We start from the raw sequence: 14,270 nt of genomic DNA, 5'->3' as shown, positions 1-14,270 counted from the left end.
ATTAAGCTGAAACGCCGTTATATAACTGGATTACTGTTAAAAGCGGCGTTAAACCCAACTCACTCACTATGTTTGTCGATAGAAGCGAGTCTATGGATCACGTGGTCATCCTCGCGTGTTATGAAATCAATCACACGTTTGTCTTGTCTTGTCTTGACTCGATTATTTACACAGTATGTGACGTTAGCCACTTGTCCGTAACCCGAGTCAAATAGAAAAAATCGGTTTAATTTAAATTTTCGGATGAAGGTCCACACATTAGCACTAAGATCTACTGAGATATGATATCAAGGGACAAGGGGCAAGTAGACTCCGAAGCTTTTGGCACAGATTGTTTACAGGCTACTGTCATACTGCTAGAAGATGCGGACTGCGTGAACAACAAACAAACATGAAAAGGTCACTGCAGCTAAAAAGGTGATCAACACTTGGTGTAAGTGGATGTGTACTCTCTGCTCGTGCAGATAAGATACACAGATATCCTATGTACAGATGTACCAAGCAGAGCCTGAGGCTAACCCTTTGTACGCTGGTGTCACATGCGCGATAACGCCTGTCAGTGCGACATACCCGTGTGTGACACATCTTCATATACCCCGCTGTCTTCATGTACCTGATAATATAAATATCGGGACGTTGATCACAATAGGAGGGACAAATAACCTTCAAATTCATTGTAGATACATGTATATGTGTCTGTAATTACAATGTCGTTGAGGGCAGTGTTGTGTTTAACGGTACTGTGTACTGTTACCATGGTAACTGATTCTACCAGAACGAAGACAGAGAAGGATGGTGAACATTTGCAATGGCTAACGAGGAACGCGGCAAAGGACACGTTTCCCAAAGAACATGGAACAAACATCAGTGAAAGTGACCTGTGCATTGCGTGCAAGGTGCTTGCAGGCACTCTACAGGAAATGGTGGTGGAAATGCGACCCGAAGACGAAATTGTGAAAACGATGATCTCAGTATGCAAATATTTCCACATTGAAACGGACAGAGTGTGCTCCTACGTCATACCTGAGTATAAGGTGAGTTCCGGGTGTGACCTACGTCATACCTGAGTATAAGGTGAGCTCAGAGTGTGACCCTCGTCATACCTGAGTATAAGGTGAGTTCCGGGTGTGACCTACATCATACCTGAGTATAAGGTGAGTTCCGGGTGTGACCTACGTCATACCTGATTATAAGGTGAGTTCAGAGTGTGACCCTCGTCATACCTGAGTATAAGGTGAGTTCCGGGTGTGACCCTCGTCATACCTGAGTATAAGGTGAGTTCCGGGTGTGACCTACATCATACCTGAGTATAAGGTGAGTTCCGGGTGTGACCTACGTCATACCTGATTATAAGGTGAGTTCAGAGTGTGACCCTCGTCATACCTGAGTATAAGGTGAGTTCCGGGTGTGACCTACATCATACCTGAGTATAAGGTGAGTTCCGGGTGTGACCTACGTCATACCTGAGTATAAGTTGAGTTCAGAGCGTGCTCCTACGTCATACCTGAGTATAAGGTGAGTTCAGAGTGTGGCCTACGTCATACCTGAGTATAAGGTGAGTTCAGAGCGTGCTCCTACGTCATACCTGAGTATAAGGTGAGTTCAGAGCGTGCTCCTACGTCATACCTGAGTATAAGGTGAGTTCAGAGCGTGCTCCTACGTCATACCTGAGTATAAGGTGAGTTCAGTGTGTGCTCCTACGTCATACCTGAGTATACTGTGACTTCAGACCATGACTTACGTCACACCAGAGTATAATACGTCATACCCCACATACCTAGGTCGCCCTTTAAATGACGCTGAGTATATAACGACTTTAATAGCACTGTTTACTCACATCCACGTTGAGGCACAACGACAACAACAACAACAACAACGACAACAACAACACTGACCTCCATGTCGAAGTAACAGAGGTAACGCCTTCTCTATTATAACGTCTGTGTACGGGGAGTCACAATAATACTTCAGCCCCTTAAAGATCCGGTTTAGAATATGTCTTACGCAACCAATGCTTGCAGTATAAGGCGACTATGCTTGTCGTAAGAGGCTACGGGATCGAGGGGTCAGGCTCACTGACTTGGTTTATGCATGTCATCGTATCCCAATGGCGTAGATCGATGCTCGTGATGTCAATCACTGGAATGTCTGGTCCAGACTCGATTATTTACAGACCGCCGTCATAGAGCTGGAATATTGTTGCGGCGTAAACAACAAACAAACAAAATATACATTACTCCTTCCTCGTTATAACGCCCTGTTTGCAACTGAAATTCGTCTTGGCTGAGCCCCAGTCAATGGATCACACAGACACTGCGATTTGTGTATTGACGGGTATATCGGCCATACCGTGGCCCCGTAAAGATCCGGATTAGAATAAGTCTTCAGCAACTTATGCTTGTCGAACGAAGCGACTAACGGGATTCGTAGTCAGGCTCGCTGACTTGGTTGATGGCTGTCAATTGCGATGGTCATGATGCCAATCACTTGATTGTCTGGTCCAGGCTCGATTATTTCAGGACCGCTGTCATGTAGCTGGAATGTTGCTGAGTGCGGCATTGAACAAAACCAAAACCAGAAGAAACCAATTTCGCCTTGGTTAAACAAGAATCAAATAAACGAAACTTTTCTTCAGGACATGGCTCTGGCGGTAATTCAGCAGACTGCCCTCAGCCCGAATGACATCTGCGGGTTGCTCCTTGGGTCGGACTGCGCCACGCCCTATTTTCCCACAGAAATGTGGAACATCTCCCTCCCTGACACACCCAAACCGCCGGTCAAACCTCCCCGACACCCTGCGGTGAGTTGATGATTCCTTGTGTCTCCAATGCCTTCTATTCAACAAAAAAACGTTGTCATATTTCGTCTTTGTATTGTCTGTTTAATCATTTATTATCATACAGCCAAGGCCAGACTACCACTTAACTCAATTCTCCATACAGCCTGGGTCTCCAAGACCACTCACTCACACATTACTCAATTCTCCATACAGCCTGGGTCTCCAAGACCAGATCACACACTCAATCTCCATACAGCCAGGGTCCCCCCAAGGTCAGACCACTCACCCACACATTACTCAATTCTCCATAGAGTCGGGTTCCCTAAGGTCAGACCACTCACTCACACATTACTCAATTCTCCATACAGCCCAGGTCCCAAGATGAGACCACTCACTCACACATTACTCAGTTCTCCATACAGCCTGGGTCCCCTAAGGTCAGACCACTCAATCACACATTACTCAATTCTCCATACAGCCCCAGTCCCCCAAGGTCAGACCACTCACCCACACATTACTCAATTCTCCATACAGCCCGGGTCTCTTAAGGTCAGACCACTCACGCACACGTTACTCACTTGTCCATACACCCGGGTCCCCCAAGGCCAGACCACTCACGCACACATTACTCAATTCTCCATACAGTCGGGTCCCCCAAGGTCAGACCACTCACTCACACATTACTCAATTCTCCATACAGCCCGGGTCTCCTAAGGTCAGACCACTCACTCACACATTACGCAATTGTCCATACAGCCCGGGTCCCCCATGGCCAGACCACTCACGCACACGTTACACAATTCTCCATACACCCCGGTCCCAAAGGTCAGACCACTCACTCACACATTACGCAATTGTCCATACAGCCCGGGTCCCCCAAGGTCAGGTTCCTCCAGCTGACAGACATTCATATTGACCTGATGTACCAAGAGGGATCTAACGCCATCTGCCACGAGCCCCTGTGTTGCCGTAGCAACGACGGCAAACCAGGTACGTCACCACGGTCACGTGAACTATTTACACGTAATCTATCATTATCATACATTGAAGAAATTTAACGCGTACTGTAGCAATTATTCATCCAATTAGAAATTCTGAGGCGGGGGTAACCAGCGATCGATACAAGGGGAGTTCATATGTCTGTCTTTTAACCCCCGATGATACAGCGGCGGGTGTCCCAGGAGCAGGAAGATGGGGTGACTCTCGCTCGTGTGACTCCCCACTCATCCTTGTGGACAATCTGTTTCAGCACCTTGCCTCCAAGACCGACGAGGTGAGTACAGGAGCCATTCTGAAGATATCCTCACAGACAGACATGTATAATCAGTATTTTGGGCCCTATGACCTAAAGTACAATTGATACTTTAACAGAATATATTGTTACGGGAATATACATTTTCCCGAGTCAACGTTGCCAAACAAGGCCGGAATTCCGGGGTTACATTTTGGCTGGAATAACGAGTCTATGCATAGTCCAATCAAAATCGCGTAACGAAATATACATCCGGTTTGTAAACAGCATGGATTTCAACGTGCAGATTTCGGTCGACTGCTGGATTTGCAAACCATGTGTACCATGTTATATGTGTACCATATCTTTTCATGTTTTCAATCAAGGTGCTCAAGTGATTTGATTACAATATAGCTCTTATCGATCCATTATCAACCAGATCGTCTTGACTGGGCGCCGCAATTTAGTTTGAAGCAAATCCAAATGGAATCTGATTGGTCAATAGGAGGCCCATAGAAGGGCCATAGCTCGTAATTGCCACTGTCAGTTAACGCCATTGCCTTGGGAAAACGGTGAATATACAGAGATGACATATTCTTGAATCTGATATAAAAACATGTTTTAGATAAGCAGCCACTGAAAGGATAACATGTACGCTCTGTGACTTGATAACATTTATCATAAACATTTCAGATATAGACATTTTTTAAGGAAGAAAGATATGTAGATCTTAAACTGGAATACTTGTGACACTTAAATAAGACGTCGAATTCATCTCCAAGTTTTACTTCTGTCACAGTTGATAGATGTATTATTACTACATCAATATCTTCAGATTTAGGATACATATTTACATATTGTGAAAATGAAACAGTTTCATGCCGGTTTATACTGATATATCTTTCTTAAGGAAGAGAATTTATGGATGTCAACTTCTTTATTATGAGGAACACAACGTTTCGGAGTATATGCTGACTCCTTCATCAGGTGAAAGGACGATGAAGGATTGTCCACCTAAGGAAGGAGTAAGAGTATACCCCGAAACGTTGTGTTCCTCATGATAAAGAAGCTGACATCCATAAATTCTCTTCCTTATGTGTATCACTAACTGACTTTCAAAGATTATATCTCTCTTACTTACATATTAACACCAGAATGTTACCAATAGCCTGTGCAATCTAAACAAAAGGAGATGCCATTGTGAAGTCTAAACAGTCTTCCTTAAGTTTCCCTGAATACTTGTCCTGATTGCCGTTTACAGATAAGTGAATTGGCTACATTATTACATTTACAGATTAACGAATCGTTGTTACTGGCCTCAGTAAATTTTACGATGTTCATAACAGGAATCGCCCGGTAAGTGGGGTTTCCGGATGAAACGGGGGTTTCTGTTATAACATTAAGGGATCCTTGATTATAACATGAACGGCAATAACTGGTTATCTGCAGTTTGACTTCGTGATATTCACGGGGGACATCGCCGCTCATGACGTGTGGAATCAAACCCGTAGCGAACAGATCACAGCTCTAGAGCGACTGGTGTCCTACTTCGACAAGTACCTGCCGGGGAAACAGGTGTACTTTTGTGCCGGTAACCATGACAGCGCCCCGTGTAACAGGTACTGATAGTGTGCATAGTTACATCACACCAAAACCACGCCCTAAAGCGTGATCAAAGCGCTACATTATTACCCCGGTCAGTGTTTGTTTGTTTGTTTGTTTGTTTACGGGACTAAGATAAGTAAACTGGCCACAGTATGGCCGATATACCTGTCAATACTCAAATTGCAGTGTCTGTGTGATCCATTGACTGGGGCTAAGCCAAGACGAATTTCAGTACAAACAGGGCGTTATAATGAGGAAGGAGTAATGTATGTTTTGTTTGTTTGTTGTTTACGTCGCACTCAACAATATTCTAGCTATATGACGGCGGTCTGTAAATACTCGAGTCTGGACCAGACAATCCAGTGATTGACATCATGAGCATTGATCAACGCAATTGGGGATCGATGATATACATCAACCAAGTCAGCGAGTCTGACCACCCGAACCCGTTAGTCGCCTCTTACGACAAGCATAGTCGCATTTTACTGCAAGCAGTGGCTGCTGAAGACCTATTCTAACCCGGATCTTCACGGGTCACGCCGGTCAGTGAATCAGTTCGCACTCGATTTTCATTCTCAACTCCCTGGGGTGTATGCAACCCAGGCCGCATTTGAGGCGCTAGAAGTCACATCTTATCTCATCCTACCGGGTACTCATTTTCTGCTGGTTGAACAGAGGCACATTTCGAACAAAGTCACCTGCCTAAAGAAACACCACGTGTGCTAGATGTGCTTCAGTGTGGGGCAGGACCGAAGCCCAAGAAACACTCAGGAGTCAAGCTGTCAAGCTGCGGTCACCCATCCAACTACTCTCCGAGATTGACGTAACTAAACTCTATCTGATTTGTACCCATAACACTCGGATTTAGACAGAGCGAGAATTGAATATTTTACGAGCGCTTCCAGTACAGCAGATTGTGCACTCACTTGAGATACTGCCCTTATTAGTGAGTGAATGAGTAGGGTTTTCGTCCATTTTATCGCAATTACAACACTAGTGAAGGCGCACCAGGAATGTGCTTCAGAAACTGTACACACGTAGAATAATAGAACCTGGGTCTTCAGCGTGATGAGCGAACACTTTCTCCAGAAGACTACCCCACCAACCCCTCTAATATTGAGGAGTTAGGTGAAATGGCGTTTAAAGGCGCCTTCAAGATTATTGCACTTATATAGCGACACGCATGTACGTATATATGTGGCTGCTTGTGCTAGTCCGGACTAAGGCCTGTTTTATAGCGCTAGCCCACTGGGTTACCGTGCGGCAGTATAACATGGATAACCCACTCAGATACAGTACACTGACTCCAAACCGACCAGTCGTTGTTATATCCCTTAATGCCGAGCGCCAGGCAGGTTAACAATAAGTACCATTTTTTAACGTCATTTCGTATGATGCAATCTCATTAAAATTTGATCTTAAATCCCGCTACCGATGAAGTGAGAACTCGATCTGATTGTAACGAGATGGGGTATGACGCGGACAGTGAACGAACAACAGATATTCCCATTTTTTTTACGAACAGAAAAGAAACGAGTAAAGGAAAAAAGGAGTAAAAGAAAAGATAAGCCGAAAATGGAAAACAAAAGGGATAAAAATGTGACTTGATGTCAAATAAGATGTTAATTTTATGAATAATAGCAAAATGAGAGTTTGCCAAAAAGAGCAACTTTATTCGCCAGCGACTACGAGACCTCTCGTTGGGGATAAACAGAGGCAGTACCAAGTTTACAATCAAAAGAGCAGCATCCCCATACCATCGGTGAGCCACCACCACATGCCACTGCTTCCTGGATGTTGCACTGATGATAAGATGTTCCCCTTTGCCTCCAGGCACGAGTACTGCCATCAGTTTGGTGCAGTGAGAACCGATTCTCGTCACTGAATCCTCCTTCATGACCCCAAGTTGCAGTGTGCTGGAGCCTGACTCTAGGCTACACGGTCCTACGTGTATTGGGACGATAGGAGAGGGCGTCTTACTGGTGTTCTGGCCCTTATCCTTCTGAATTCAGTCGACACCTGATGGTGCTGAGGGACACTGTAGTGAGTACGCCAGTGATGACAAAGGACAGTGCAAGTTGAAGTTGGCAGACGTTCTGCCTGGCTTACAAGGCAAGGACCCTGTCCTCTCTGGCACTGGACGTCCTGATCTCGGCAAGTCCCTCACATGTCCAGTCATTGTTGTAAAGTCTGTATGACTAATGTTCAACACGGTGACAATAGCCAGACATGACATGCCAGTTTGGTGCATGCCAATGATTTGGCATCTTCTATTTTCTGGGATAGTACACGAAGGCATTTCAGTTCAGAGTGAATGAGTATGGTTTTACGCCGCTTTTAGCAATATTCCAGCAATATCACGTCGGGGGACACCAGAAATGGGCTTCACACATTGTACCCATTTCGGGAATCGAACCCGGGTCTTGGGCGTGACGAGCGTACGCTTTAACTACTAGGCTACCCAACCGCCCCATTTAGTTCAGAAGACTGACTTTCAAATTGGTAGGCTATAGTACATCCATTCAAATGTCACGCCGCATGCACTTTCTGTCATCAAACATGAATTTATCTATAGAGACCCCTCAGATCGAATAAACGCAGGGGGCACGGGTGGCCCAGTCGGTTAAGGCTCCGCGATTCGCTGTGCAGAGTTGCGTCCCTTGGACACGCCAGAAACCTATGATTGTGGGTTCGAATCCCGGTTCGCCCTGATTATGTTTCTAGGTTTGTCAGCACCATACCCGTGCTCGTGGGTTTCACCGAAGTGGTAAACGTTTGAGACCTGCATCACTTCGGGCTTTCCTCCCACATTAAGCTGACACGCCGTGATATAACTGGAATACTGTTAAAAGCGGCGTTTAACCCCACTGACTCACTCGAATAAACGCACCCGCAAGGTTGGGCAGTTCAGGTGGCCACCATTCTACAGGCAGATGATCCATCGCACCATTTGAAAATCTCTACTCGCAATTACAATTTTAATGAATTTGATAAATTTCATAAATTCGAAAGCTCATGTGAGCCCCTGGAATAGCACAGTGTCTTAACATGCAGACATCCCTTTTGGAGTCCGGGGTATTACCAGTGGATCTAAAATGGATCGATTAAAATTGATCGGGTGATCAGGTTTTGTGAGATCGCTTATTGCGTATAATCGTGTATCTATGGATGACGTTGAAGATGCTCTTGCTATCAGTCACTAGGTTGCTTGATTATTAACTGCTGTCGTATCTGGATGGACTATTCCCGACACTCCCTTATTTGTTGATGTATAGAGGTTATTTTAACAGTTTTCCTCCGGATTGGGTCACGGGCAATATGTCGCAGGAGTGGATGTATGCTTCCATGGCAACACAGTGGGGTCGGTGGCTACCATCTGACACAAAAGACACTATTATGAGGTGAGCTATCAAATTAAGTGATACAGCGCTGAGATGAGGCTAAATGAAGGACTAAATGTTTTGACGTAAACATAATGCAAGTTATCTGTTGATATTGAATTTTCATAGTACTTCGTGCCCTGTTTGATGCACGGGTATGGTGCTGACAAAACTAGAAACATAAATAGGGAAAACTGGGATTCGAACCAACCGGGATCCGAACCAAAGGGACGTAACTCTGCACAGCGAATTGCGGCGCCTTAGACGCCTGGGCTGCCCGTGCCCCCAACAATTATCCATACGAACAGTGATATTGCGAACAAAGATCCACACGAACAGTGATATTGCGAACAAAGATCCACACGAACAGTGATATTGCGAACAAGTATCCACACGAACAGTGATATTGTGAACAATGATCCACACGAACAGTGATATTGCGAACAAAGATCCACACGAACAGTGATATTGCGAACAATTATCCACACAAACAATAATATTGCGAGCAATGATCCACACAAACAATGAGATTGCGAGCAATGATCCACACCAACAATGAGATTGCTAGCAATGATCCACACGAACAATGGTATTGTGAACAATGATCCACACGAACAATGATATTGCGAGCAATTATCCACACAAACAATGAGATTGCTAGCAATGATCCACACAAACAATGAGATTGCTAGCAATGATCCACACCAACAATGAGATTGCTAGCAATGATCCACACGAACAATGGTATTGTGAACAATGATCCACACGAACAATGATATTGCGAAAATTGATCCACACCAACAATGATACTGCGAACAATGATCCACGTTGGAATCCAATCCAAATTGATTATTTTCTTTGATTCAGAGGGGGTTTCTACACTTTCTCCCCATTTCCCGGTTTCCGCATCATCTCAGTCAACAACATCTTCTGCTACATCAACAACTGGTGGCTCTTCATCAACACCACCGACCCGAACGGCGAATTGCAGTGGCTGGCGGAGACTCTGCAAAAGGCGGAGGACGCGCAGGAGAAGGTCAGTGAGGAATGTAGGTGATGTCGGTGTGTGCGTGCGTGCGTGCGTGCGTGTGTGCGTGTGTGTGTATGTGTGAGGGGGCTGTGTGTGTGTGCGTGCGTGCGTGCGCGTGTGTGTGTGTATGTGTGAGGGGGCTGTGTGTGTGAAGGTATAATAGAAGGGATTGGTAGAGACGCGGGTGGAGGACGCGCTGGAGAAGGTCAGTGAGGAATGTGGGTGATGTCGGTGTGTGAGTGCGTGCGTGCGTGCGTGCGTGCATGCGAGTGTGTGCGTGTGTGTGTATGTGTGAGGGGGCTGTGTGTGTGAAGGTATAATAGAAGGGATTGGTAGAAACGCGGGTGGAGGACGCGCTGGAGAAGGTCAGTGAGGAATGTGGGTGATGTCGGAGTGTGCGTGCGTGCGTGTGTGCGTGCGTGTGCGTGTGTGTGTATGTGTGAGGGGGCTGTGTGTGTGTATATGTGAGGGGGCTGTGTGTGTGTGTGTGTGTGTGTGTGTGTGTGTGTGTGTGTGAGGGTATAGTAGAAGGGAGTGGGGCTGTGGAGGTTGTGGTGACAAGTGATGGCCTGGATGTAGCGGCAGAAGTTAGCAGAGACGGGGTGGAGGACGGGGCAGAAGATCAGGGAAGAATGGCGATGAGGTTGTGTTTTGTGCGGTGTGGGGCAGCGGGTGTTGTTGACGACATTGCTTTTTTCTGCATTGATGTCAACCAGCTAAAAATACAAATGTGCATCTCTGATTGGTCAGTGTTGTTCTAATCGTTGCAGGTGTTCATCCTGGGTCACATGCCCACCAACTGCATGAAGGCTTGGAGCTGGAACTATTACAACATAGTCAGCAGGTGAGGAATAACAAGAAACCCTGTCATTGAGGCGTCCTTTGACTATTCAGTCGGGAACTGATGTGCATCTTTAACATCTATCACTGAACGCAGCTCCCTCCGAAGCATTTCTGTATAATCCATTATATCTTTATTTATACATTAATTCCTATTGTTATTATGGAGTAACTCAACCTCGGTTTTTCTTCTGGTTTTGCTGTTGTTTAACGCCGCACTCGGCAATACTCCAGCTATGTGACGACGGTCTGTAAATAATAGAATCTAGACAAGACAATCCTGTGATTGACACCATAAGCATCGATCCACGTAATTTGGATACGATAACATGCAAATCAACCATGCCATCGAGACAAGTTACATTAAGACAAGCATCCGTTGCTGGAGACATATATTCTTACATAGAGTCTTCTAATCACAGGTACGAGAGCACAATCGTGGGTCAGTTTAACGGCCACACCCACACAGACGAATTCCGCGTGTACTACGACGTCGCCAACCTCACCCGTCCTGTCAACGTGGCCTACGTGGGCGGGTCCGTGACGCCCAAGTCAAACAAAAACCCCAACTACAGGATCTACACCATGGACGGCTTCTACGCCAACTCCTCCTTCGTAAGTCATTCCCTCAACACCCGTGAAGATCCGGGGTAGAATAGGTCTTCAGCAACCAATGCTTGCCGTAAAAGGTGACTATGCTTGTCGTAAAAGGCGACTAACGGGATCGGGTGGTCAGGCACGCTGACTTGGTTGATGAATGTCATCGATCCCAATTGCGTGGATCGATGCTCATGATATTAATCACTGGACTGTCTGGTCCAGACTCGATTATTTACAGACCACCGTCATATAGCTGGAATATTGCTGAGTGCGGCGTTAAACAACAAACAAACCAACCCTCTGCAAAACTGCCTACGTTAGGTACAGAAGCTCACCTCCATTGAATGATATAACATGAAAATGTGTTTTATCGAAACCTGAGTGCAAATACAAACAATTCCTTCGTTAGCGGTGTCCGAATATTGTTCTTATGACAATTGTCTGGGCGGTATAATGCTTAAAAATATAATTCATTCCGATCCTTCTTAAGATATCAGTTTGAATACAACATGGTTTAAACAATATTTCGATTCGCTACAGGCTGTTATTTTGGCGTCAACATGTGCACATCCGTACACAAACTAATTGAAAAAGGATATCGATCATGTAACACAGTGTCTGGATACGAACGATCGTCTTTTAGTTGTGATCAATCTGTTTGATCAAGGTTTGATCTGTTGGATCAAAAGTTTTAATCAGCTTTTATGGTCGATATGTGGAGAATATTTCCAAATCTGACGCATCAGTGACAAAGATGATGTCCAATGCAATGCCCTATTCTGACTTGTACCATACGTACGCGTGTTTTTTCAGGAGAACAAGTGATTTACCTCTGTATACGTTTTGGTTCCGAGTGCCACCAGTGGAGGAGGATACGCTAACCTCTTCGCTAACTATAGTTATAATCAATATTTGATAGTGATCATAAACATATATTTATGACATAGCTATCAATAATAATACTATTGACACTGATTTTAGTGGAGATTTCTTATGTTTCTATTTGTATTTTGTAGGCCGTGCTAGATTACGAGGATTACATTTTCGATCTGGTTGCTAACAACAACGTCAGCACGAGGCCATCATGGAAGTTGGAATATAGCCCCTTGGTAAGGGACGTCATGTTGCCACCGTCAATATTCATAAAGAATCACACGAACTTCTATGTTTTAAGACAAAAATACATTACAATTCATTCCGTGGCATTTAATCGGCTTTCTAAGAACATTTGTTTGCGTTTATGTTTCCATGAACAATAACAATTAGACCACGCCCACTAACGGACTACTGATTGGCTGATAATAAAGTAGGCGGGGCTTGTGTTGCATTATTGTGCTGGACAATGTAACCGATTTCTTTTTGTTGCCTACACTTCTATGTGTGTTAATGTTTAACTATGCAGTCTGTAAAATTATTGATGTGTCCCTTATAATGATGTATCAGTTGATAAGACTTGACTTCAATATGTTTTGCGTTTATGAAATTATTAACGTATAAACTAGTGTGTACACCTGTTTATACCCCTACAGCTTGAAAAGCGCAAAGGATATTGAAGTCATTTCTTAATTATCCCTTGCTTCCGGATGATACATCATCTTCCCTACATAAGTTTGTTTCCTTCTGTTAGACTGACTACGGCATGAACGGCAGCAACCCCATCGACTGGAGCGACCTCATCTACAGGATGAGAGACGACGACGAACTCTTCAACAAATTCCATCGGTACGCAGAACAGCGCTGGAGACTAACAGGGAAGCATATTTAATGAAATACCGACGAGTATTCAGTTGTCCCTCTCAACTAAACCTTACTGGCTACAAAGGGATTCGCCAAATGTGGTTTGTTATGATTCACAATAACTGCATGAGAGGGCTACGGGAACTGTGTGTGGTGTAGTCAGAAGGAACATACACGTTTATGACTGAGCTAAACAACGTAGTGGCAACGCGGGCCGCAGTGTCCAAAGGGGGATTTAACATCAAGAAGTTTCTAATTCTGACTGTGCAACAATAGCAGTGTTGGAAGCACTCACACAATCTCAAATTATCCCTCTCTCATTGTTTTTTCTCTCGCTCTCTATCTCCCTCTCGCTTTCTTGCTCTCTCTTCTCTCTCATTCTTTCTTTTTCTCTCTTCTCTCTCTCTCTCTCTCTCTCCCATTCTTTCTGTCGCTCTGTCTCTATTCTGTCACGGGCGGTCGGGTAGCCTAGTGATTAAAGCGTTCGCTCGTCACGCCGAAGACCCGGGTTCGATTCCCGACATGGGTACAATGTGTGAAGCCCATTTCTGGTGTCCCCCGCCGTGATATTCCTGGAATATTGCTAAAAGCGGCGTAAAACCAAACTCACTCACCCCTCTCTATCTCTACTATAAAATTACCGGACATCAAATACACAATAACATTCGTTCTTCTGTCAGAACCAACTCACTCACAAAGAGTTGTATACCATTTCATTGCAGTCACAGATCCAAGGGGGGAGACACCACTCCTTGCACACACGACTGTAAGTTCGAAGAGCTGTGTCTACTGAAGTCTGGAAGATCGGAAGACCCGCGGCTGTGTGCCGACCTGTGAGGGGACGTTCCATGGGCCTGTAACTGGCAGTGCCAGATTCAACTCATGTGTGCAAATACCTGTACAATCAGACTGTCCGAGAAGCGTCCTGTCATAACTACCTACATGAGCTATAAGGATGCTGCAATAATTAGATTAACATTAACCCAAACGGAAGTGTGATTCATATATTCATGTACAGCACATCTGTGGGAGGACAAAGATTCTACACATTGTATGGTGTATTTTACG

At 45.0% G+C, this 14,270-nt stretch overlaps 1 protein-coding gene across 1 annotated transcript; it reads left to right on the top strand.

Annotated features, from left to right (window-relative positions):
• Nucleotides 1-690: 690 nt before the first annotated feature.
• LOC139455763 (sphingomyelin phosphodiesterase-like) lies at nt 691-14,107 on the top strand. The gene is made up of 12 exons (XM_071237306.1): nt 691-1,034; nt 2,636-2,800; nt 3,646-3,769; nt 3,946-4,052; nt 5,460-5,629; nt 8,906-9,016; nt 9,863-10,031; nt 10,796-10,869; nt 11,288-11,480; nt 12,482-12,574; nt 13,093-13,187; nt 13,925-14,107. Exons 1-12 carry the CDS (start codon nt 708-710, stop codon nt 14,037-14,039), a joined length of 1,743 nt encoding a protein of 580 aa, XP_071093407.1. The 5' UTR covers nt 691-707; the 3' UTR covers nt 14,040-14,107.
• The last annotated feature ends 163 nt before the right edge of the window (nt 14,108-14,270 follow it).

The sequence above is a fragment of the Haliotis cracherodii genome, unplaced genomic scaffold, assembly GCF_022045235.1.
Source record: "Haliotis cracherodii isolate W230 unplaced genomic scaffold, xgHalCrac1.p SCAF_11, whole genome shotgun sequence".
Lineage (NCBI taxonomy): Eukaryota > Metazoa > Mollusca > Gastropoda > Lepetellida > Haliotidae > Haliotis > Haliotis cracherodii.
This window is presented reverse-complemented; position numbering and strand designations above follow the sequence as displayed.